The following is a 23,902-nucleotide window of genomic DNA, read 5'->3' on the forward strand; positions in this document are numbered from 1 at the left end:
GCCCCGCCCCCGGTATCCTTTAAGAGGCGGAGCTTGGCTGCCCGCCCCGCGGCCCGGGCAGGAGGCTGGGACTTCACTCCGCGGCGGCAGCGGAGAACCAGCCCGAGCTCCGCATCAGCTGCCGCACCGCCGCGCCCGGGCCGGAGCTACGATGAGCGGCAGAGTGGGAGACCTAAGTCCCAAACAGAAAGAGGCACTGGCCAAGGTGAGCCCTCACCCTGACCCAGGTCCCCGCCCCGGGCTGTGGCCGGCGCCCACCGGTGGAAGCAGCTGCTGGGGGGGGGGGGGGCGAGGGATGTTCCCCGCGGGCGGGCGATAAGGGAGCATCCGCCGCCTCGGCTTGGCTGCTGCCCAGCCGGCTGCTCTGCCCGCCTAGGGGACCCCGGAAAGTTTGGCCACCCGGCCTCAGCCCCAAGCAGCCCTGGCAGTGCCACCTGGGAAGAAGTGGTTGCTTGGAAGCCCTCAGAGGCAGCTGAGGGCACAAAGGCAACATTCATCCCCGGGGCTGGCAGGAACTGGCAGCCAGGCCGGGACAGGGGCAGGGCCCCAGGTTTCCTCCCATTTCCGGAGGTTTTCCTCCTGCTGGTGCAGCGGTTGATGGAGAGGGCCCTGGACAGCTCCTTAGGAGACTCGGACAGCCTTTGCTGGGCAGCAAGTCTCCGTGCGACCTTGGGCAAAGCCCTGTCCTTCTCTGCTCCTTAGGTAAAGCACGGGGGGGCGGCTGGAGCAGCTGGTGTTGAAGGGAGCATCTCTGTGAGTGAGCCTGAGATCCCTCCCCGGGACTCACATTAGTTTGAGCAGAGACCTGTCTTACTCTCTCTTGCAACTCAGACCGCTGCCTGTCTGGGGACTTAAGTTGATACTTCTCAGAAGGCAAGGAGGTGAGAGACAACAGCCCAAGGGCTGGACCCCTGCCACACCAACTCCATCACCTCTTCCCCGTTGTCCCGGGAGAGGGAAGGTCGGCTCTTCTCTGGGGCAGTGTAGATTGACTGGGCCGAGGTTTGGAGGTTCCACAGCTGGACCGTTTTCCATTCCTGGGAAAGGGGGACAGATGTCTCCTGCCCTAGTGGAGGTGGCTGTGGGGGAACTGGACCCATGAAGTTTTTCGAAGCCCCCCCTTCTCCATCTCAAGAAAGCTGGATAGGAGCCTTCAGATTTTCCTGCCGACCTGCAAGGGAAGCCAGGCAGAAGAGGGATTAAGTGTTACTTAGGCTGGAAACCAGGGCCTGGGTAGGGTCCTTGGTGAGGGTGGCTTCACGCCTGAAGTTTTGGGGCTTTTTTGTTTTTAAAAAATTTTTTTGGTACTGGGGAATCAAACTCAGGACCTTGCGCTTGCCAGGCAGATACTGTGCCACCGAGCTACATCCCCAGCCGCAGGCCTGCAATTTGACGAGCAGTTTCTGTGGTGCACTCCTAGCTGCTTTGGGGAGTGGGAGGGTCTGAGTACACAGCTGACCTAGGCTAGGGGCAGAGGTGGCCCCCCTCATTGGTCCCTGCTGGGGTTGTCCTGTAGGTCAGTGGCCAGGGAAAGGTGAGTGGCTGGGGTAGGAGGCTCAAGGAGGGCAGTTGGGGGCCTGGTCATCAGCAAGGCAGTGAGAGACAGGAGGTGGGTGTGGCTGTCCCTTGGGGTCACTGTCTGCTCCCTTGTTTGGCTCTACCTGAACTTTCACCTTTCATGACTTCCTGCTGGAACTCTTCCCCCCACCTGGATGGTCTGCCCCCTCCCTCTGTTGCTTTTGAAGCGCTTCAAGCCCAGCTCAAATGCCACAGTGCCATTTTTTTATGTAGAGTCACGAAAACACCCTCCTCCTTTACTCCCCAGCACACTTCTCCCCATTCCAGAACCAAGAGGGCAGAAGACCACAGTTGAAAGAGTGTGTATCCCAGACAGACCTGGACTTATATTATAGCTCTGCTTGTTACTGCCTCTTTGACCTTGGACAAGTTACTTAGCCTCTCTGGGCTCTCATTCCTTCATCTGTAAAACGGGGATGGTGACAACTGGGGTCCCTGAGTGAGAAGTGAATGATTCAGTGCTGTACAGGTGGGGAATGCTTGCGGTACTGACACCTTTTAGAGTAGCATGTGCCAGAGGACCTGTTATCACAGTTAGCTAGGAACTCACCCACCTACCTCCAGACTGGTGTGCAGAAGGGCTCGAAGAAAGGCAGGGGCAGTGTCGTGTACCCTTTGTATCTCCCCTACTACCAGGCACCCCTTGGCAAGATAGAGTGCTCCATGCAGCACCAGTACTCAGCCAACTGTGTAAAAGAGGGATTCAGCAAAGGCTGTCATGGAGACTCCTGGCCAGAGAGCTCTCAAGGTGGGATTTACCACTCACCCAGTTGCCTCTCCCTACAGTTTCGGGAGAATGTCCAGGACGTGTTGCCTACCCTGCCGAATCCAGATGACTATTTTCTCCTACGCTGGCTCCGAGGTGAGGGAAGAGGGGCTGTGGGAGGCTAGGGCAGAGGCTGGCTCTGGACACCAGAATGGTACCCTTGAATTTGAGAGTTTGGGGTGATCAGCCTTTAGAGTCAAAAAGGTGCTTGGCAATTACAAAACTCAGTCCTCCTATTGGACAGATAGAGACACTGAGGCTCAGAGAGGTGAAGTGACTTGCTTCAAGTCACACTCTCTGCAGAAGAGAGTGGTATGCTGGTATCCTGGTATGCTGTCAGCCCCACACCCTTTCCATCTGCTCCATAAACCGGCTTGGCTGGTGGACTGGGGGAAATGGACTGAGGAAAAGTGGCCATGTGGGAAATTGGAGGCAGTGCCTGGGTTAGAGGCAGAGTTCTGGTTCTAGGGAGAGGCTGGCCTGCTCTGTGCCCTGTTGGGTGACGGCCTTCCCTGCTTCTAGGAGCCCAGGCATCTTGAAGGAGGGCAGTGTGCATTGAGAACGTGGGGGCTCAGACTCTTCACACTCTGCCAGGTTCTAGGGCTCGAGTTCTAGCTCAGGCTCTGCCCTGACCTGGCATCTGGGCCAAGGTCCCACGTCTTCCCTAAGCAACTCCCTGCAAAACAAGATGAGAACTGACACCCTGCCTGTTGCAAGCTATGACAGGACTGTGCCCTGCATGTGGTGATGACACATATGTGTTGCTGCTAGCATCATCAGGATCAAACTCAGGCCCACTTCCAACTCCTGAAGCCTTTCTGTTCACTTCTCCATTCTCCTTTCCTGTGAGTCAAGTCAGGTGGTGCCCAGGGATTCTTCTAACATACTTTTAAAAATAATTTTGGCTCTGGCGGTGATTCTGGTGATTGAATCCAGGGCTTCATGCGTGCTAGGCAAGTGCGCTACCTCTAAGCTAAATTCTCAGCCCATTCATTTGAGACAGGGTCTTACTAAATTAGTCAGGTTGCCCTTGAACTTGAGTTTCTTCTGCCATAGCCTCCTGAGTAGCTGGGATTACAGATGTGTGCCACTGCACCTGGCTTTTTTTTTCTTTATAGAATTTTTATTGTCGGACATAGAAATAATAAAATTCTACTGTGTTAGATTAGTACAGCTCAAGTTGTGATGTAGAATCATATCCCCAAATATTAAAGCATTATTTATTTGTGGACACATAAATCTACGTGCCCTAGGAATCCTGGGACAGGTGAAAAATATAGTTTCCCTTTCCAGAAACTTGATAGAGCTGGCAGTTCTTGAGGGCCTGCTACAAATACCTGAGAGCAGGTGAATCCAGAATAGCCAAGTGGGGCCTCATGTACCTGTGGAAGTGTCACTTATCTATTTCCCCAAAAAGCTGTGATCCCTACCCCCAACATCCTCCGTCTAACTCCACCCAGAGAGGGTGGAGGGGCAGCGTGGGTGTGGGAGTGGATTCAGATCAGGGTGGAGGAAATTTTGGCCCAGCATTTGACAAAGGCTAGAGCTGAAAGCAGGTGGGTGGAGAGAGTGGGAAGACAGTGGCCTCCTTAAAGAGCCAGCTGGAAGCTCATCAAACCAACTATGCTGCTAGGAGATGTGTGGTTTCAGAGAACTGTTGAACAGCAACGTAGCTCTCTTTTATCTAGGAAGAGCCCGGTGTGGGGTCCTGGCAGCTAGTCTCCCAGACACCTAACCCTCCCTAGCTCCTAAGTCCTGGGATAACTCTTTTTTGCATAAGACTTGATATGTGTTCACCAAGCACACATATCATAGGACTGTCAAAGAGTGTGGTCACCCCGATCTGCAGAAGAAAAATAAGGCTCAGAGAAGGTGAGGGACTTACCCAAAGCACACAGCCAGTACAAAGCAGAGTCAGGGAAGACACTTAGATTCCTGGCCAGTACCCTTTCCCGTACACTACAGCATCCTCTCCAGTAAGCCAGAGCTGCTCCTAAAGCCAAGTTCTGCAAACAGAGGAAGTGTCTCCTCCTTATTTCATTTGTGCCTCACATTTCCTGGGCAGGAGCTCAGGCCTGGTCAGACCCTATTATGAATTTCAATCAGGGTTTTTGTTGCCTTAAACAAAACAAAAAATCCTTTTTCCTTTTCTCCCTTTGAATCTAAAGGAGACATTTGTGAGCTGCAAACCAGCAGAATATCTTTCTCTAACCCAAGTGTGAGCTTTGGGTTCAGTTTTCTTTTCTTTTCTTTTCTTTTCTTTCTTTTTTTTTTTTTTTGGTACTGGGGATCAAACTCGGGACCTTGCGCTTGTGAGGCAGGTGCTGGAACCACTGAGCTAAATCCCTGGGCCTGGGTTCAGTTTTTCGCTGACCCCTAGATAGCTAAAGCAGGTACACAAGTCCTTCCTGCCTCTCCACGGTGGGGGCTGAGCTCTGGGCACCCCAGCAAGAAGGGTCAGATAGCAAAGAGGAGGAAAAAAGGAGTTTGTAGAAACCCTGGGAGGGAGGCAGAGCAAGTCTGAGTCTCAGCATTTTACAGCACTAAGGTGTAGGTAAAAAGGAAGCAGGGTGGCTGCTTGAAGGTGAGATTCTCTTGTAGGGCCTCGAGCCAGGCTTTGAGCTGCCTCGAAGCAGGGAAGCTGGAGCCCTGGAGAGGCCCAACTTAGCAGGAACAGGTGAGGTGCTGCCAGGACAGTGGCTACTCAGGGAGAGCCCTTGCAGAAGGCATTGGAGTTGGACCCTAGCAGATAAGGGCCAACTGGAGAGCTTCCCCCAGATAAGGGGGCTCACAGATTACCACCACTCCACCCTGGTTCTCTAGGAAGAGGAGGAGTGTTCTTTCTATGGCAGATTTCCATTTTCATCCCCCAGTTCCTCTATATGAGAGGATGTTTTGCATCTTACTCTTTCTAGCTTGTTAGATGGTTTGGCCTGAGATGTGCAGCATTTTGTCCAAGGTCCAGCAGAAAAGTAGAAGAGCTGGGATGCAAACCCACACTATATTTTTCTAAATGCTTCCCCAGGCTGCCAGAATGGCACAGGAAGGGCACAGGAGGAATGAACCAAGACCAGGTCTCAAGGGTGGCTGCTGAATTCTGCCAGTATGTGTCCAGTACCTTTCATGGGCACGGCATTGGTCAGCCTTCTTGGTGCAACCTCTGGGCCTAGGAGACAGGACTGGAATTCACAACAGTAAAGTCAGGAAATGAGCTCAGCTGCTCCCGGAGAGTAATGATGAAGGGACCAGTGACCTTTCTGGCCCAGGTTCTAGGGCTGTCAGCAGATCTAGATGCCAATCAAGTCCATGGATCATATACAGGTAGGAGGGACAGTTCATAGGTCAGATGCCAAATTGGTTATAATCTAGAACTCAAAACCTCTTCAAAAGAGATGAAATTTACTGTATGGAGATGAAATCTGATAGGGATAGATCAAAGGTCCCACCTCTTCATGTATGGAACAGAGGCTTAGTGGCAGCACAGGTGCAAAGGATTTGGGGGTTTCAGTTGACTAAATTCTACTGAGCTAAGGATTTTACCATTACCAAGAAAATTCTTATGCTTTATTGGAAAAGGAAAACAACACCTGGGAGTATGCTTGGCTCTGGGTAGCTTGCTCCAAGAGAAGCCCTAGCAAACTGGAAAACATCCAAAGGGAAGTTATTTGGATGAAGCCGAGCAGGAGGAACAGTTAAAGGTTCCAAGGACATCTAGCATGGTAGTAGGGAGATCTGAGGTGACAGCCCAGAATTTGCCTGTGCTGGAAGGGTTGTCATGTGGCTATGGAAGCAGCCCTGTTTTCTGAGTGTCTCAAAAGTGGAGCTCAGCTCAGGAAGAGAAGTAAGTATAGGTGGCAGCTGTGATTGTCTGAGAACAAGTGGCCCTGGGAGACCGTGAGGTCATTGTGTTCAAATATGAGCAGGACAGCTTGGAGTTCATGCATAAAATAAAGTGAACTTTTTTTTTGGTTCCGGGGATTGAACCTGGGACCTTGCACTTGCAAGGCAGGCACGGTGCCACTGAGCTAAATCCCTGGCCCCTAAAGTGAACTTTTTAATTCAGCCTTCCAGAATTCTTTGTGTTCCTTTCAGGTATGTGTTGATCCTTTAAGGACATGAGAAGATTGACTGGAGGCTCATCCACTCCTCTCTCTCTCACTGGGATGTGCCGCCAGCCCTGCTCCAGATTACAGGGCAGCTATGTTCATCTTTGAACTGTGGGTCAGTTTCTCAGGGTCGGATATTAGACTATGGAGGAGATAAAGAGGGCAAATGATAAAGGGGTCCAGGGTTCAGTTTCCCTGAGAAGAGATAAGACCCTCTACCTGACTGCATCCACTAGGGTAAAATTCTTGAGTCTGGGGTTGCACTGCTGCATCTGGAAATTCCCTGAAGTTGACCTACTCTCTTGACAAGCCCAGGGGCTGTGGTGCCTTGGAAGCCCATGGTGGCGAACCTTATGTTAGCTACTGTGCATGGGATGACCTGAGTCAGCTGGGGTGGGGGGGATGTACCAAGAGGACTTGCTGCAGCAAGGGAAAAGGTTAATTCCATTGCATGCCCAGGTCACTAGCCTAACCCTCACCACATTTCCTTGTTACAGCAAGAAGTTTTGACCTGCAGAAGTCAGAGGCCATGCTACGGAAGGTGAGATCTGTCTGGCTTTTTGCCTCAGTTTCTCCCCATCAGAAGCATACTTTGCTTGGATTCTTTTCCCACCCCCACCCACTCCAGTGGCAGCCTTTGGCTTGTGTGACATATCTGAGTATTAGCTGACCGTTGTTGCCCTATCCCTGTGGGACAAAGTGCATTCCCTTTCTGGGAAATGCAGAGCTTTCATAGTTCTTGGACAGCCAAGGATGATAATCTGCTGTGTTGAGACTTCTAAAACAGGTAGGGTCTTCTGTTCCATTCTTGCCTAGAGCTTTCTAGTGACCAGCTGTGGTCTGGTGGTTGGTACATGCTGTCATTTATTGCTAAATGCGTATTAAGGGTTCCCACCCATTCCTCCCTATCTCCTGCTTTTAAAAATATCTCTGTGGGGCCGGGGATTTAGCTCAGTGGTTTCACTGCCTGCTGTGCAAGCACAAGGACCTGAGTTCGATCCCCGGAACCAAAAAAACCCCCAAAAAACAAAAAAATATCTCTGTGGCTGGGTATGATGACCTGTGTGGTACACCTGTAATCCCAGCACTCCAAAGGCTGAGGCAGGAGGATCACTATGACTTTGAGGCCAGCCTGGGCTACATAGTGAGTTCAAGGCCAGCCTGAACTACAAAGCAAGAGCCTGTCTCAAAAAATAAAATAAAATAAATTTCTCTGTTTTCAGCATGTGGAGTTCCGAAAGCAAAAAGACATTGATAACATCATTAGCTGGCAGCCTCCAGAGGTGAGGACAAATGATCCTGGCCATCCCTATACTGGTACTATTAGATCCATGGCCAGTGTCCTGGGTCTACTGGACTGGGGCCCTCAGAGAACAAGTCTAACAATGTGGTGGGAGCTCTGATGGCTGGCAGAATGGTTATCTTGGCACCCAGAGAAGGGATGTGGAAGGAGAGACTGATGAACCCAGAGTAATGTGCTGTGAACCAGGGAAGGTTCAGATGCACTGGGCCTGCCAACCAGGTACTTCCTCTCCACTGTGCCCAGGTGATCCAGCAGTATTTATCAGGTGGCATGTGTGGCTATGACTTGGAGGGCTGCCCAGTCTGGTACGATATCATTGGGCCTCTGGATGCCAAGGGTCTGCTGTTCTCAGCCACCAAGCAGGACCTGCTCAGGACCAAGATGCGGGACTGCGAGCTGCTTCTGCAGGAGTGTGCCCGCCAGACCACAAAGGTGGGTAGATTGCTGTGGTTAGGGATGAGTTGATTGTGGTGGAGGTATTCAAGCAGAAGTAGAGATGTCATAAAAGGACGGAAGCATAATCTCTGGGCTGACGCCCAGACTTTTAGATACATATTTTTAAGCAAAACCTTTATTGGTACATTTTAGATTATACATAATGATCTCATTCACCACAGGGAATTTGTACCTGTACATGATATATCTTGCTTCTTTTTTCCCTTCCGCCAATTTTGATAGACTTTTAGATTTTTTTTTTTTGCACCAGGGATTGAACTCAGGACCTTGCACTTGTGAGGCAGGTGGTGGCACCACTGAGCTGAATCCCCAGACCTTAGATTTTTGTAGATGTATAAAATTGAAAAGTTTTAAGAGTCTGACCTGATGTTGGCTGTTTTTTCTTTTGTGGTGCCAGGGATTGAAACAGGGCCTTAAGCACACTAAGCAAGTGCTTTACCACTGAGCTATGTCCCCTGTCTGCCAAACTTTTATTTTTATTATTATTTTTTTTTTTAAAGTAGGACGATTTTTCTTTTTGGTACCAGGGATCGAACTCAGGACCTTGCACTTGCAAGGCAGGTGCGGGAACCACTGAGCTTAATCCCTGAGCTAAATCCCTGGCCTTGGAAGATATTTATTGATAGTAAAGCTCCTGAAGGGCAGCAGGGGTCCCCAGCTGGTAGCCCAAGACCTTGCTTTACAGAGAAGTTTTATAGGGTGAAACCCATGTGGGTACAACGTGGGCCACAGCCATGAACATCCAGTAAGGTTACCAGAATAGCCATTTAGGTAATGGTGGTCCAACTGGGAAGCAAGGCACGTAGCAAGCGAACAAGGATTTTCAGTAAGGGTGGGGGTCAGGGATATTTCCTGGAGAGACTGGGTTAAGACCTTGACCCCCCACCCAGGTGATTGATACCTATTTAGACTATCAATCACTGCTATTCATCCCCAGGGGAAGTACAAGGGTGTGTAGTTTCTCTCCTTTTACAATTCTGCCAAACTTTTATTTTGCAAAGCCAGGATTTAGAATGTCCATTATTGCCATAATTAATACCTCAAACTATAAGAGTGGCATAATCTCAGAATAAAAGGCAGTTCTTTAAAATGGAATAGTTTCAGAGCTGGGGATTTAGCTCAGTGGCACTGTGCCTGCGTTACAAGCACAAGGTTCTGAGTTCTATCGCCAGTAGCAAAAAAAAAAAAGAAAAGAAAATCCTCCCATAAAGGAAGTAAATCACTTTTTTAAAAAATGGGATAGCTTCATAAAAAACTATATTATTATTTTTCTCATTTGGGACTACTGAAGCTCTATTATGAAGCAACCCATTTGGGGAAGTATTGGGGTACCACTGGTAGATAAGCTCATATTCTGTGCTTCTCTAACTTTGTATTCAAGAGAGATTAGGACAGTGGATTCCCTTACTGACAAAGAGGAACAAGTTGGAGCTGCCACCCTGGCCTTCTTGCCTTCCTCTCAGCAGTTGTAAAGATTCAGTGAAACAGGCTAGACAAGGTGGTATACCCCTGTAATCCCAGCACTCAGGAGGCTGAAGCAGGAGGACTGCCTTGAGAGTTCAAGGGCAGTTTGGATTACCTAGTCAATCCCTGTCTCAAAAACAAACAAACAAAAAGATTCAGTGAACCAATGTAATAAAGTTTGGGGACTTTTTAACAGTGTCATCCTTAAATGACTATAGAGAGGCTACTGTATGCAGAGACCTCAAGAGGTCAGGGATGCAGGGGTCACTTTACCTATTTATACCCTCAGGCCTTGGATTGGACAGAGCACCTATGCCTGAGAGAGAAGTAGCTCAGGTCCAAGTGCTGCTCGAAGAGCACAAAGTGATTCAGAGGAAGAGGAAGGCCACCCTGTAGGACAGAGGGGACCTCAGACGTAATCTAGATCCACCCAGACACTTACGATAAGAACATGGAAACCTAGGCAGGGGGAACCACTTGGCTAGGCAACAATTCCAGCTGGGGTGATTATCAGTGATTATCTCCACTTGGGAAACTCAGGGCCTAGACTGTAGGTATGGGGCAACCAATATTGGCCCTGAAATAGGATGGGCTTCTGTAGTAGGACAGACTAATGTGACTTCCTGCTGTCTGTTGCCTACAGTTGGGGAAGAAAATAGAGACCATCACCATGATTTATGACTGTGAGGGCCTTGGCCTTAAGCATCTCTGGAAGCCTGCAATAGAAGCCTATGGAGAGGTAAGTGGCAGGGGGAGGGGCCCCTTGGCCAGGCTGCCCTGTGGGATGGGGACAAATTCTAGCCTGGAAGAAGCAGGGTCTCTCTCCCTGCCACAGAGGCCTCAGCTTGCTGGACCAGAGTGATTTTATTTCCACAGTTTCTCTGCATGTTTGAGGAAAATTATCCTGAAACAATGAAGCGTCTTTTTGTTGTTAAAGGTAAGTTGGGAATTTTCTGTAATGTGGCCAAATGGGAAAGAAGAACCAAGAATATTACTTGGGCCAGACTGTGGAGAGTAAAATAAGTGAGCCGAAGGAGGAGCTTAATACGTTCTGAAGACTGACACTGATGCTTTACAGTACAGTTTTTATTGCCTCCTTTGGCCTGACCCACTGTACAGATGGGAAGGTTGGACCTCAAATAGGTATTGTGGCCAGGCATGGTAGCACACATGGTAATCCCAGAACTCTGGGAGGCTGAGGCAGGTGGATCCCATGTTTGATCCCAAAATAAAAAGTGGGTTGGGGATGTGCTCAGTGAGAAGGCCCTGGGTTTAATCCTTAGTTCTAAAAACCAAAACAATCCCCCCCAACCAAAACCAAACCAACCAAACAAAAACAGATACCATGCTCAGTCTCACACCCTGAACTGCCAATGTACGCTTCACAGCACCAAGGGACACGTGACTCAGGGGCACTGCTGAGAGGTGGGCTGTGGTTGAGTGTTAGGGACTGACTAGTGCTTTCTGGCCTCACGTGGCCTGGTCTCTCTTTCAGCCCCCAAGCTGTTTCCTGTGGCCTATAACCTCATCAAACCTTTCCTGAGTGAGGACACTCGAAAGAAGATCATGGTTCTGGGAGGTGAGTGGCTTAGACTTCTCACCTAGTTTGGGCTTTAGAGGCGTGACCATGACTGCCTGGACAAAGCTTCCCTCTGCTGGTTTGGTAGTAAGGGAACCCAGGAACAAGGGGCAAAGCTGGGGCCCTCTTGTCTGTTTTCGTAAGAACTCTTTTCTTGGGCCGGGGATTTAGCTCAGTGGTTTCGTCGCTTGCTGTGCAAGCGCAAGGACCCGAGTTTGATCCTTGGTACCAAAAAAAAAAGAGTCAACAAGAACTCTTTTCTCTCAGATTCTAGAAGCAAGAACTAGGCTCACCACTGTAGGTTCCAACATGAATGCAACTCCAGTCCTTGTTCTTAAGAAGCTTGCAGTATTATGGGAGGGAGACGACCCAGGGAGAAAAAGCAGAGCTATAAGCTAGAAGACACTAGAAAGAGCATTGAGAAGGTGCCATAGAAGTCACAGGAGCAAGGTTGCTTCTGGGTGCAGCTGTGGCTTTATGTGATAAGCACCTTCTCTGGGCCAGGCCTTGGGCTAGGTGCCAGGATACAAAGCTGAATAAGACAGAGACTCTTGCAGAGCTCTCAAGAAAGGGAGGCACAAATATTTATCAGTATAATATAGTTAATGGAAGAAGGGACCCATAAAGTTCCTGGAGGTCCTGAGCTGGAGGAGGCGATGCCTACCTAACCTCCATGATGTGGGATGAGCAAGACTCAGTCACAGGGAACAAGGCAGGAAGCTTCTTGGCAGAAAGAGGATCACTGAGCAAAGACCTTCCCATTTGTCATGGAATACAAGGCAGGTGTAGCAAGAGACGCTGTGGAGGGAGGCAAGAGCAAGGGTGGAGAGAACCCAGGACACCATGTTGAGAAGCTGTGACATGACTCCACATGCTCCAGGAACCAGAGAAGAGCTCTTGCCAGGGGAGTACTGAGATCAGATTTTAAACTGAGATGTTCTACTGGTAAGATCATAAAGGGCAAATACCAGTTTCCACGCTACTGCCATCCCTTAGATTTATGACATATTTAGGAAGTAAAATAACAGAACTCAATTGACTGAATGTAGGAGCTAAGAGAGAAAGAGAAATCTAGAATGGCTCCTTGGTATCTGGCATGAGTAACTGAGAAGATCATGATGGTAGTTCAGTGTGGGAAAACTCATGAATCCAGCTCGAGGTTGAGGAGTTTAACAAGACCTACTGCTGTCAGGAATACATGAGCCTGAAGCTTAGGAGAGAACTCCAGCCTGGAGATTTGGGGGTTACCAAATAAAGGCAGCAGCTAAAACCTTCGGAGCAGAGAGGATTTCCCAGGGAAGAGCAGAGGCTGAATCCTAGGGGAAATATCCAAGTTCTAGAGAAGGAGGAGCCCACCAGAGACAATGAGACATGATTAATGAGGCTGGAAGAGAAGTAGGTCAACAGGAAGTAGATAATGTAGAGAAATAGGAAGGACATGAAGGCACAAGGCAAAGTGTGACCCCAAACCCAAGAGGAAGACAAAACAGCAATCAAGTCAGCCAGAGATAGGCAGTTCTCTTTTGCTGGAGCAAGAAGTGGAGTGGTAGGAAGGAGAAGGGTAGAAAGGTAGATTGGGATGGGCTGGTGGAAGGCTTGATGCTACCCATGGAGTCAAACCAGGGGTAGATAATAGGGATTCTGAAGGTTTCTGAATGTTCACCTTTGGGCGACACACTGAAAGAGGTGATTTTTCAAATATGTGCTAGTGAGATGGGAGTGTGGCATGATGTCATCAGGGAAGTACAGGAATTCTGGGTTTTAATCCTAGGTCTGGTAGAGACAGATTCTGCTTCTCCCGCATTTTTTTTTTTTTTTTTTTTGAGACAGGGTCTATGTAGTCTGGGCCTTGAATTTGCTATGTAGCTGAAGCTGCCTTTGAACTCACAATCCTCCTGCCTGAGCTGAAGAGTGCTGGGATTACAGGTGTACAACACCGTGCCTGGCTTACATTTTGCTTCTTGGTGCCTCAGTTATCCTGTCTGTAAGATGGGAAGGATCTCCCTGGCCTGGTTCCAACTCTCCAGCTGAGCTGGGGGAAGAAAGAAAAAAAATCAGACCAAAAAAGGTTTTTATGATTTTTGGTTTTTCTGCTGCTACCACCCACCACGTGCATGAGATGGTTTGGTTTCCTGGCAGCCAAGCTATGTAGGAGGTTCAGTCTGTTCTTCTACCCACACCTAACACTCTTTCAACCAAGGAGGATGACATTCACTCTGAGCTGGTCACTGGAGCTTAGCAGTGCAGCTTAAATTACCCCCAAACCACAGACACTGTGTTCTCAGGAGCTGCATGGTCTTGGGTCCCTAAAAATCTGAGGGCAGGCAGATTCTGGACAGTGTCTGTGGGTTTCCAGTCAGCACTGCATGAGGACACTGGGAAGTCCCTCATGGCTTAGAGCTGGTGCCTATCATGAAAGGTTTCCTGTACCAAAATATTGTACTTGGCTGATAGTTCCTTGCCAATTTAGATTGGTGAAGAAGCGCTTTTTGGCAATGAATGTACTAGACTCAAACTCTCCTGGTCAGGAGGACTTGGTTACAAAAAGCAGCTAGATTGCCCAAGACAACAGAAACAGAAATGAGATTGGGGCTGGGGTAAAGCCAAAGGAACCTACTTAAGGGTTCACTCTGTGGTGATGTATTCATTCACAAAGTCACAACTGAGCGTAATTAGGTACAGGAAAAAGGTCAGAGTCCAGTATGACCAGGACAGAGCCTCTGGATTCAAGCCTTCCTGCCTGGTACACATGCTGTTCCCTCTGCATGGAACTCCCTTCCCTGCTCTGTTTCCCTCCTTCTCGTACTTTAATATCTGAAGACTGCTTTTATTTTGGTACTGGGGATCGAACTCAGGACCTTGCGCTTTCAAGGCAGGCGGTGGTGGCACCACTGAACTAAATCCCCGGCCCCTTGTACTTTAATATCTGTATCACCTTCCTGGGGGTTGATAATAGTGAGTGTAGTATACCTACAGTTTACAAAGCCTTCTCAATTATACTAAGTTCCTTGCACTCCCACTGTAACCCTGCAGGGCAGGAAGAACTAGCTCAAGATGAAGTGACTTCCTAAGGTTATTTAGCTGGCCAGAGGCAAGGAAAACAACCTAGATCTCCTGAGTCTTGGTCCAGGGAGGACCATCCTCTGGGTGACGGCTCTTACCAATCTCCTTGCAGGACTGTGTGTGTGTTACATGCTCCTAATGCCCCTTTTTAAGGGGAGGGGACAGGCATAAATTTTTCTTCTTCAGTGTAGACCACCAGGGATGTGGTGAAATCTTGCCTAATGGTGACACATTTCTGTCCTACCCAGCAAACTGGAAGGAGGTTTTACTGAAACATGTCAGCCCTGACCAGTTGCCTGTGGAGTATGGAGGTACCATGACTGACCCAGATGGAAACCCCAAGTGCAAATCCAAGGTATGGGCCACCAGAGGCTGGAGGTAAGCAGGGAAGCCTGGTCTAAATGCACAGCCCAGCTGATCCCATGCTCTGCCTCTAGATCAACTATGGGGGTGACATCCCTAAGAAGTATTATGTGCGAGACCAGGTGAAGCAGCAGTATGAACACAGTGTGCAAATTGCCCGGGGCTCCTCCCACCAAGTGGAGTATGAGATTCTCTTCCCTGGCTGTGTCCTCAGGTAGGACCGGGCCCTTTCTTCAGACCTGAACCTTTCATTCATAGGTGCCATGGGTGGGAGGGGGTAGAAGAGGCCTTGGTGCCAGAGAGATGCATGTATACAGATGGAATTATGTCTAAATGGGTTGATGTTACCCGCAGGTGGCAGTTTATGTCAGAGGGAGCAGATGTTGGTTTTGGGATTTTCCTGAAGACCAAAATGGGGGAGCGGCAGCGGGCAGGGGAGATGACAGAAGTGCTGCCCAACCAGAGGTACAATTCCCATCTGGTCCCTGAGGATGGGACCCTTACCTGCAGTGATCCTGGCATCTGTAAGTATCTTTGTTTTGGCAATACCTTGAAGTCCCTGTCCAGCCTTCTGCCTGGGAGGTTCCTCTTCCTCCATGGATTTGGGCTCTTGGTGTTAGACCCGGAAGTGGAACTCTACCAGTTCAGCCCTCTCTTGGTGTAGAAAAGTAAGCTTGGAGAAGTGCAGTGACTTGTTCAAGGTGACCCAGGTGGTTAACAGAAGGGGCTAACAGGGCCGGAGATTTAGCTCAATGGTTCCAGCACCTGCTTTGCAAGTGCAAGGTCCCAAGTTCGATCTCTGGTACCAAAAAAAAGAAGGGGCTAACAGGTTAATATACAGGTGAGTCACAGTAGTAGGTGAGCACAGGGGTTCCTCTTTCGGGCCCAGGCCTCACTAGGTCTGTGACTACAGCCAGATGTTTCTTGGGGATCCTTCCTTCTATACGGGCCAGAGTCTACCATACGGTAGACTTGGCTGCCTGGCTGTAGGGATCACAGGGTGTGAGCAGTGTGCTGAAAAGGGACCAGCCTTGGGCTGGAATGCAGTTCAGTGGTACAGCACTTGCCTAATATGCGTGCCACCCTGGATTCAATCCCCAGCACCACAAAAACAAAAAACAAGAAAACCAGCCTTGACCTCTCTGAGTGTCACTTATCTCCAAGTTGACCAAAGAATGGGCACAGAATGTAAACAGGAAGTTTACACATGAAGAAATCAGAATGGCAAATACACATTTGAAAAAGTGTTTAACCTCACTTAACTTTGTATCGATTAAAATTCCCTTTGACTCAGAAGTTCTACTTCTGGAAATGTATCCTACAGAACTATTTACACAAATACACAAAGACAAGGATGTTATTGGCAGTATGAAAAAGTGGCAGTAAACCAAATGGCCATCAGGTCTTATTAAATATAGTCCAGCCATACAATGGGATACTCTGTTGTCATTAAAGAGACTAAGTTGGTATGTAAAATATCAGATACACAATGAACAAATAAACATAAAACATGGTATATGGAATATATTTAACTTTGGTTTTTTTAAAAAAAGCGTGTACCTGTAATCTCAGCACTGGGGAGGCTGAGGCAGGAGGATTGGCACGAGTTTAAGGCCAGCCTGGGCTACACAGTGAGTTCAAGCCTAGCCTAGGCTACATATCCAGACCCTGTCTCAAAAACCAAGAAAAAAAAGTGTGTACACTAAAAAGAATTCTGGGGAATCTATTCCTTTTTTGTGTATATGTGGTACTGGGGATTGAACCTAGGGTCTTCAAACTGAGCTACATCTCCAGCCTTTTTAAAATTTTTAGACAAGCTCTCACTAAATTGCTAAGTTGCCCGGGCTGGGCTGGAAATTGAACTCCTTCTGCCTCAGCCTCCCAGAATATCTATGTTAACTCTGAACAGTAATTCTCTCATGAGTGGTAGAATGCTTATAGAGGGCTTTCATTTCTGCGCATGATATATATTGCACTCACAATTACATTTATAAGCAGAACAAGCATGCACACACATACATTCACACACGCGTACACCCATGTCTGCCAGTCGAATTTCCAGTTTCCTTTCTGGCAGAGCCACAGGGTTGGGGATGGAAAACCAAGGAGAGCTGGCCCTTTTTTGATCAGAATGAAGTTGGACCAGACTATTGACTGGTTGCCTGGCCTTAGGCAAGGGATTTTACCTCTTTGAATTTCAGTTTTCTAATTACTACAATGGAGATCTTACAGGGATACCCAATGATTACATGGGATGAGGTCTCTAAGGCACTTAAGTGGTACAATGCCTGGCATATAGCCAGCACTCAATACTTGGTGACCATCATTATTATTATTAGAGTAAGTGGTGGAGGGGGACAGGCCATCCTGGAGATGATGCTGCAAGATGGGAGAAGCCCTGTACCCCATGTCTAAGGCACCACTGGCCAATCTGAACTCATCCCACAAATGTCTTAGCCTCTGTGCTTGTCCACAGCATCACCCAATCTGAAATTCAGCCTCCCTCACAACCCAGCAACTGTCAGTCTCTCCTGCCCCCTCCCCACAGATGCTCTGTGGCACAATATGGCTCCCCAGGGAGGGTGAGTATTCTCTTAGTGAGGAGCCAGGTGCCTGGGGAGGTGTATACTGAGTGCTTCAGCAAGAACAAGGCTTAGCACCAGCTCTGACACTGTCACCCATTTTGTACACATAAGACAATTTTTTGTTTTTGTTTTTTGGTACCAGGGATCGAACTTGGGACCTTGTGTTTGCGAGGCAGGCGGTGGAACCACTGAGCTAAATCCCTGGCCCTGACAATTTTTTTTTTTTTTCTAGTACCAGGGATCGAACATAGGTCCTTATGCTTGTGAGACAGGCACTAGAACCACTGAGCTAAATCCCCGGCTCCAATTTTTCTTTTTTTTTTTTTTTTTGGTACCCGGGATCGAGCTCGGGACCTTGCGCTTGCAAGGCAGGCAGCGGAACCACTGAGCTAAATCCCCAGCCTCCAATTTCTTTTTTTTAAAGAACAGGGAAGCTGAAGTATAGAGAAAGAGTGTTCTCTTTCTCACAAAGTAACTTATGTAGACCACACAAGACACCAGAAACTCCTAGAGTCCCAGTGTGGGAACTTTTGCCCATAGACTGTCCTAGAGATGATCAGGACAACTGTCCTTGATGTGACAAAGGACAGAGTAGAGTCCCAGACCAGAGAAGTAAGTTCCCCAAGGACAATGAGTCAGTAGGAGACTCCAACCCATTTTTGTAACTTCACCTATTCCCTCTCTCTTGTCCTTACTATCTGTGGGATGACAGCCCGAGAAAGGACCATGAACCTTTGAACATGATTGGGCTTAGGTTTGCAAATCCCAAAATTATTTTAGCTCCTCTTGAATACCTTTCTGACAAGAACTTTTCTTTACTCACTTGTGATCAGCTTGTTGCTCATTCCCAGGAGGGGCAGAGTCAGGCCACAGCATCCACCCTCTTTCCCCCAAGCTCACCTGTGAGAAGGCAGTGCTTTTGGAGACCCAGGTGACCTGCTACAACACAATCATCCAGGGGGGAAATTTAACCTCTGGGTGCACCACCCCCAGTTGCAGGAGTCCTGTAATCTCCTGGCCTCCAGTCCTTGATCAAGTGTACTAAATGACCAAGGAGGGGACCAAAGTTTGAACTGATCTCACTTTTTTTCTCTTACCTAATATCTACTGAGAGCCTACTGAGTATGGAACAGAAAGATTCAGAGAAAAGAGCTAGGGTCTGTCCACCAAGAGACCTGCAGAACCCAAACCCTGCAGACCCAAAACCCTGCAAAGGTGACATGGTGCTGCTAGATAGTGCTGAGGTGGAAAGAGCCCAGCAGGAACAAGGAGGCCTACTTCCTGAGGAAGTCCAGCCTTGCCACCAATTCTCTGAGTGTTTGAACAGGTGTCTTTTTTTTTTTGGTACCGGGAATCGAACTTGGGTCCTTGCGCTTCCAAGGCAGGCAGCGGAACCACTGAGTTACATCACCGGCCCTGAACAGGTATCTTTTAAGAATTAGATTTGACTGGGCCAGGGATATAGCTCAGTGGCAATGTGCCTGCCTGGCAAGCGAAAGGTCCTGAGTTCAATCCCTGGTACTGCAGGGAAAAAAAAAAAAAAAAGAATTAGATTTGACTTTCCTTCTTAAAATAGAGTAGTAGACTAGAGAAGATCTTTTTGTTTGTTTGTTTTTGGTACCGGAGATCGAACTAGGGATCCTTGTCCTTGCTGGGCAGGTGGTGGAACCACTGAGCTAAATCCTCGGCCCTAGAGAAGATCTTAATCTGGGGCCCATGGACTCTCCAGAGCAGTGGTTCTAAACTCAAAGGCCCAAATATTCCCCTTTTATAACTAATAAGAGTGTAATGGCCTCTTTACTGTTCTGAAATGAAATTCATAGATAATATAACCCACCCATATGCATAACTTAAGTATCAGTGTAATGTAACAGTAATATGGAGAAATAAAATAAAGCTCATTTGGGGATATATATATATTTCTCTCAATATTGGGGACTGAACCCAGGGCCTTCACATTGAAGTATATTCCCAGCACTTTTTTTTTTTTTTTTGGTACTGGGGATCGCACTTGGGACCTTGCACTTACAAGGCAGGCAGCAGAACCACTGAGCTAAATCCCTGGCCCTCCCAGCACTTTTTAAACTTTTTTGAGCTATGTGTGGTGGTGCACACCTATAATCCCAGCACCCAAGAGGCTGAGGCAGGATTGCCATGAGTTATCCTGTCTTAAAAACAATTTTTTTTGGAGGCAAGTTCTCATTAGTAATTAAGTTGCCCAGGCTGGGCTTTAACTTTTTTTTTTTTGGTACTGGAGATCAAACTCAGGACCTTGCACTTGTGAGGCAGGCGAGGTACCACTGAGCTAAATGCCCAGCCCTGGGCTTTAACTTTTGATCCTCCTGTCTCAGCCTCCCAAAGTGCTGGGATTATAGATATGTGCCACCACACAGTGGCTCTAGAATATTTATTTTTTCATTACATAAAGGAGAGGACTAGCTTTTACCTACTGCTCCACTTGACTTCAGACAGTATTTTTCCAATTGGGAACCACTGCCCCAGAGGGACTGTGAAAATCTCCAGAGGGTCTGAAATTGTATATCTTCATCAGATTTTCAAGTGGAGGGGGGGAGTTACCCAATAAAAGTTGAGGAGCTCTGGGGCCAGGGATTTAGCTCAGTGGTTCTAGTGCCTGTCTTGAAAGCACAAGGTCCCAAGTTCGAACCCTGGTACCAAAACAACAACAAAAAAGTTGAGCTCTACTCTAACCTGGAAGATCTGAGTGCTCCACGAGCCTTAGTTAAAAATGAACTATGCAGGGCCAGGGATTTAGCTCAGTGATTTCACAGCCTGCTGCGCAAGCCTAAGGATCCGAGTTCGATCCTGGGTACCCCCCCTCCCCCCCCAAAAAACTGCAAAAAAAAATACAATAAAATTTTTAAAAAATTTAAAAATGAATCACACAAACTGGGTGTGGTGGTGTATGCCTATAATCCCAGCACTCAGGAGGCTGAGGCAGGAGGATCACCACAAGTTTGAGGCCAGCCTGAACAACAGGGCGAGACCTTATCTCAAAATCAGATCAAAACAAAACAGCCTTCAGACTAGAGGTGCAGTAACTCTACTTCCCTGGGGCCTGTGTCTCTAACCTCTTCCTTGCTTCTGAGGGCAGAATACCCCACCACCACCACCAGGGATCTAACTCAGGACCTTGTGGTTGTGAGGCAGGTACGGTGCCACTGAGGTAAATTTCTGGCAGGCAGAGTATCTCATTAGGCAAAGTCACCTCAATCCTGGTATTTGGTCTAAGGAGACCAAAGGACTGGTCCTTTACCATGACTGCCTCTGGTAGCCAAGGCTGTGTTTTCCAGGCAGAGAGAGGTTCACCCTTTCCAGAAGGCCTACTGGTCCTTTAGGACCTCTGGAATAGAGAAAATAGATGGCTGATACTAGTGGGTGGTGTACCCACCACTGGTCTAAGCTGTGCATTTTATCCAGGGTCAGGAAAGAGGAAAGGTGAGGTCTTAGGCTAAATATACAGGTGGGTTTTGTTTTGTCTTTTTTCCTGCTGGGAAAAGTAGAGAAGACCAGCATAGGGAAAGGGCAGAGCTAGGATTTTTGTTTTCATGCTTAGTTCTCTCCAAGGGATATTTTACCGAAATGGAACAGCTTCTCAGAGAAACAGGGTTAGATAAAAAGCAAGTCTGCTCCACTGCCAAGGCTTGGAAGTTCTTTGTCAACTGCATGCCTACTTCTTATTTCCTCCTCTTGGAGGAAATGACTGCTAACAGGTCTTGTCTATTCTACCAAATATCTTCCATCTCTTTGGAAGTATAACATTACTCTAATAAACAGGGCATGGACACACACAGACACATTCACAGGAATTTTGTCTGTCATTCAGTGTATGCTGGAGAGAAGTCTGAAACTGTAAAACTCATAGAATTTGAGAAAAACTTTCCTTCTGAGGCACTGTCACCATCAAAGAGAACTGTTAGTGTAAACAGACAAGTAGCAAAGTCAAAAATATATATATTTTTACATATATAGTAATAAAAAATGTTATAAACTATTTACAAACTATTCTAGAACTTGCTTTTCTGGCTTTAGGATCTATTGTAGACATTCCCCTGGTTGTTAATACAGAGCCAAACTTTAAAAAAAATTTTTTTTAAATTACTTAATTTTTGCCATGCTAGGGATTGGACCAGGGGGTCTTTACACCGAACTACATCCTCAGCCTTTCTTTTTTTTTAATATTTTATTTTGAGACAAGGTCTTGCTAACTTAACTAAATTGCCCAGGCTAGGGCTGGGGACTTAGCTCAGTGGTTCCGCCACCTGCCTCGCAAACGCAAGGTCCTGAGTTCGATCCCTGGTACCAAAAAAAAAAAAAAAAAAAAAGAATTTATAATGTAAATTGCCCAGGCTAGGCTTAAATTTGCAGTCCTCTTGCCTTAGCCTCTCAGTGCTGGGATTATAGGTGCACATCGACATATCTGTTTGCTCTTTCCTTTTAAATCAGCATAGTATTCCATTATATGGATTACAACATAAATTGTTTAAGCAGGTTCTCTTTGATAAACATTGAGTTTTCCCAGTCTTTTATTATTATTATTTATTATTTTTTTTTTTTGGTACCGGGGATCGAACTCGGGTCCTTACGCTTGCAAGGCAGGCGGCGGAACCACTGAGCTAAATCCCCGGCCCCCGTCTTTTATTATTATCAGCAGGTCTGTAATGACCACTCATCTACTTATCTTCCTTGGAATAAATTCCTTATTCACAAAGAATGCACATTTTACCTTTTCCCAGCAACTGAACAAGGCTGGGCTTCCCAGGGCCCAAATCAACCGGGACAAGGGCAGGAATGCAGACCAGAGGGAAATTCTAGCTTCATCTTTTCTCACTGAGTGACATAAGAGACTTCCTTTTTATCAGATATAAAACAAAGCTAATGCTAGGGCTGGGGATTTAGCTCAGTGGTTCCACTGCCTGCTTCGCAAGCACAAGGTTTTTGTACCAAGAAAACCCACAAAAAACAAAGCTAATGCTGAACTCAGAGTTGTGAGCAAGAATGAGATTATATAGATTACCAAGCCAGTGCTGCAACACATAAATAGCTATTATTATTATTACTACCTTTATAACTACTGCTGCTGCTTACAAATTCTACTCCCCCTTCATAGCCCAGTTCAAGCTTTTTACCTTGGGAGAAGCCACAATTTCGGTCTAAGGGGACCTATGCTTCCAAATTGTTATAGATATTATTCTGTCACTCACTGGCATTTCACATATTCTGTCTCATATGCTTTTCACATGAATGTCTTGTCATTGAAGCTAAGACTAAGTTTTCGAAGGCCAAGAACTAGACCAGGTTTCAGAAGGTAGCTTATACCACCTTCATGCCCTTACTGTCATGCTGCCTTGCTCAGCCAATAAAAATTGCTATCCCTGAGTGCTCTGTCAGAACCACCTGAATGTCTGGTCTTCTGCCTCCCCTTAGATGTCTTGCGGTTTGACAACACCTACAGCTTCATTCATGCCAAGAAGGTCAGTTTCACTGTGGAGGTCCTGCTTCCAGACAAAGCCTCAGAAGAGAAGATGAATCAGCTGGGGGCAGAAACCTCCAAATAATGCCTTCTCCTCCAGGCCTGGCCCCAGTGTCGGGTTTCCTTGTAGCAGTCATTTTTTCTACAACCCTGCAGCCCAAAGAAACTGGGCTGGAGGGAAGATTTCTGGCTGGATCTGGGAACTTTTGCATCAGAATTAGGAAGAGGGCAAGTAGCTGGAGGGGCTCTGCTTGCTTCTCAAATTACCAGGGAGTCCTCAAGGGCTGGTCATAGTGGTAGGATCTATCAGTCCTGAAAACCTTGTCAACTTTACCTTTCCAGTGACGGCCGAGGCAGGGAGTGGGGTACCACTGGGCAGCAGCAGGGAAGAAATTAGAAAAAGGGGGAGAGATTGAGACCCAATACTTCAGGGAAGCCAGCTGCAGAGGAGAAACGTGCTCCCAAATGAACATGGAAGTTGAGATCGTAATAAAAGAAAGCAAGGTAGCTGGTTGCTAGAGTTATGGTGGGGACTGGAAGCTCTTCCAAACTTTTTTTATCATTGAGGCCGAAGTATCTTTTGGCTTTTACCAAGTTTCAGGAGTGGCCCAAGTCAGCACCGATCTTCCCATTGGGAGGTAGGCAGGCATGCCTCTCTCTCACCTTGAGAACTTCAGCAACTTCTGGGCTGCCTCTTTAATTTTTTTTTTTTTTTGTACCGGGGATCGAACTCGGGTCCTTGAGCTTGCGCAGTAGGCAGCGAAACCACTGAGCTAAATCCCTGGCCCTGCCTCCTTAATTATTAATGATTTGTCAATGAGTCAGGGCTTCCAGGGACTTTGGTAGCCAGACACTGCTCTCCAATACAAAAAAAAAAAGCACAAGGGTGATTATCTCTGGGGACCACTGTTCATGGAAGGGGCTAGGAGGTAGGAGGCTGGGGATGGGAATGAGTCCTAAAAGGGAGGCTCCCATCCCCTTTTCGGTGCCACTAGCCTCTCACTACATACCCCTCCGCGTGGGCACCCTAGACAAAAATGATGGGATCAAGGCTCTGAGCATTTCCTAGTCAGCCTCAAGCAGTGCTCACCAACCGGCTTCCTGACTGACCTGGACCAGGGCTTAGCAGTCCCATCTCCGTGGGAGGC

General features: G+C 47.7%; 1 protein-coding gene across 3 annotated transcripts; it reads left to right on the forward strand.

Annotated features, from left to right (window-relative positions):
* Positions 1–38: 38 nt before the first annotated feature.
* Sec14l2 (SEC14 like lipid binding 2) lies at positions 39–23,720 on the forward strand. Of its 3 annotated transcripts, none has more exons than XM_004843452.3 (12): positions 39–205; positions 2,365–2,440; positions 6,948–6,991; positions 7,674–7,733; positions 7,997–8,185; positions 10,317–10,412; positions 10,550–10,610; positions 11,169–11,252; positions 14,564–14,670; positions 14,753–14,892; positions 15,033–15,202; positions 22,709–23,720. In XM_004843452.3, the coding sequence occupies exons 1-12, from the start codon at positions 152–154 to the stop codon at positions 22,837–22,839; spliced, it is 1,212 nt and encodes a 403-aa protein (XP_004843509.1). In that variant the 5' UTR covers positions 39–151; the 3' UTR covers positions 22,840–23,720. The 3 variants fall into 3 exon arrangements, with proteins under 3 accessions (XP_004843509.1, XP_021112859.1, XP_021112860.1); XM_021257201.2 differs by lacking the exon at positions 39–205 and adding an exon at positions 6,437–6,565; XM_021257200.2 differs by lacking the exon at positions 2,365–2,440 and having other exon boundaries at positions 58–205.
* The last annotated feature ends 182 nt before the right edge of the window (positions 23,721–23,902 follow it).

This window comes from Heterocephalus glaber, unplaced genomic scaffold, assembly GCF_053883595.1.
Source record: "Heterocephalus glaber isolate CG9 unplaced genomic scaffold, H.glaber_assembly_v1.0 deba00001687, whole genome shotgun sequence".
Classification (NCBI taxonomy): domain Eukaryota; kingdom Metazoa; phylum Chordata; class Mammalia; order Rodentia; family Bathyergidae; genus Heterocephalus; species Heterocephalus glaber.

What these genes read in the sequence shown, in the direction of transcription:
- Sec14l2 (XM_004843452.3), top strand. Translation starts at nt 152, where the DNA reads ATGAGCGGCAGAGTGGGAGACCTAAGTCCCAAACAGAAAGAGGCACTG. An exon ending in AGAAAGAGGCACTGGCCAAG is followed by an intron (nt 206 to 2,364) that starts GTGAGCCCTCAC and finishes CTCTCCCTACAG; the next exon opens with TTTCGGGAGAATGTCCAGGA. An exon ending in CTGCAGTGATCCTGGCATCT is followed by an intron (nt 15,203 to 22,708) that starts GTAAGTATCTTT and finishes GCCTCCCCTTAG; the next exon opens with ATGTCTTGCGGTTTGACAAC.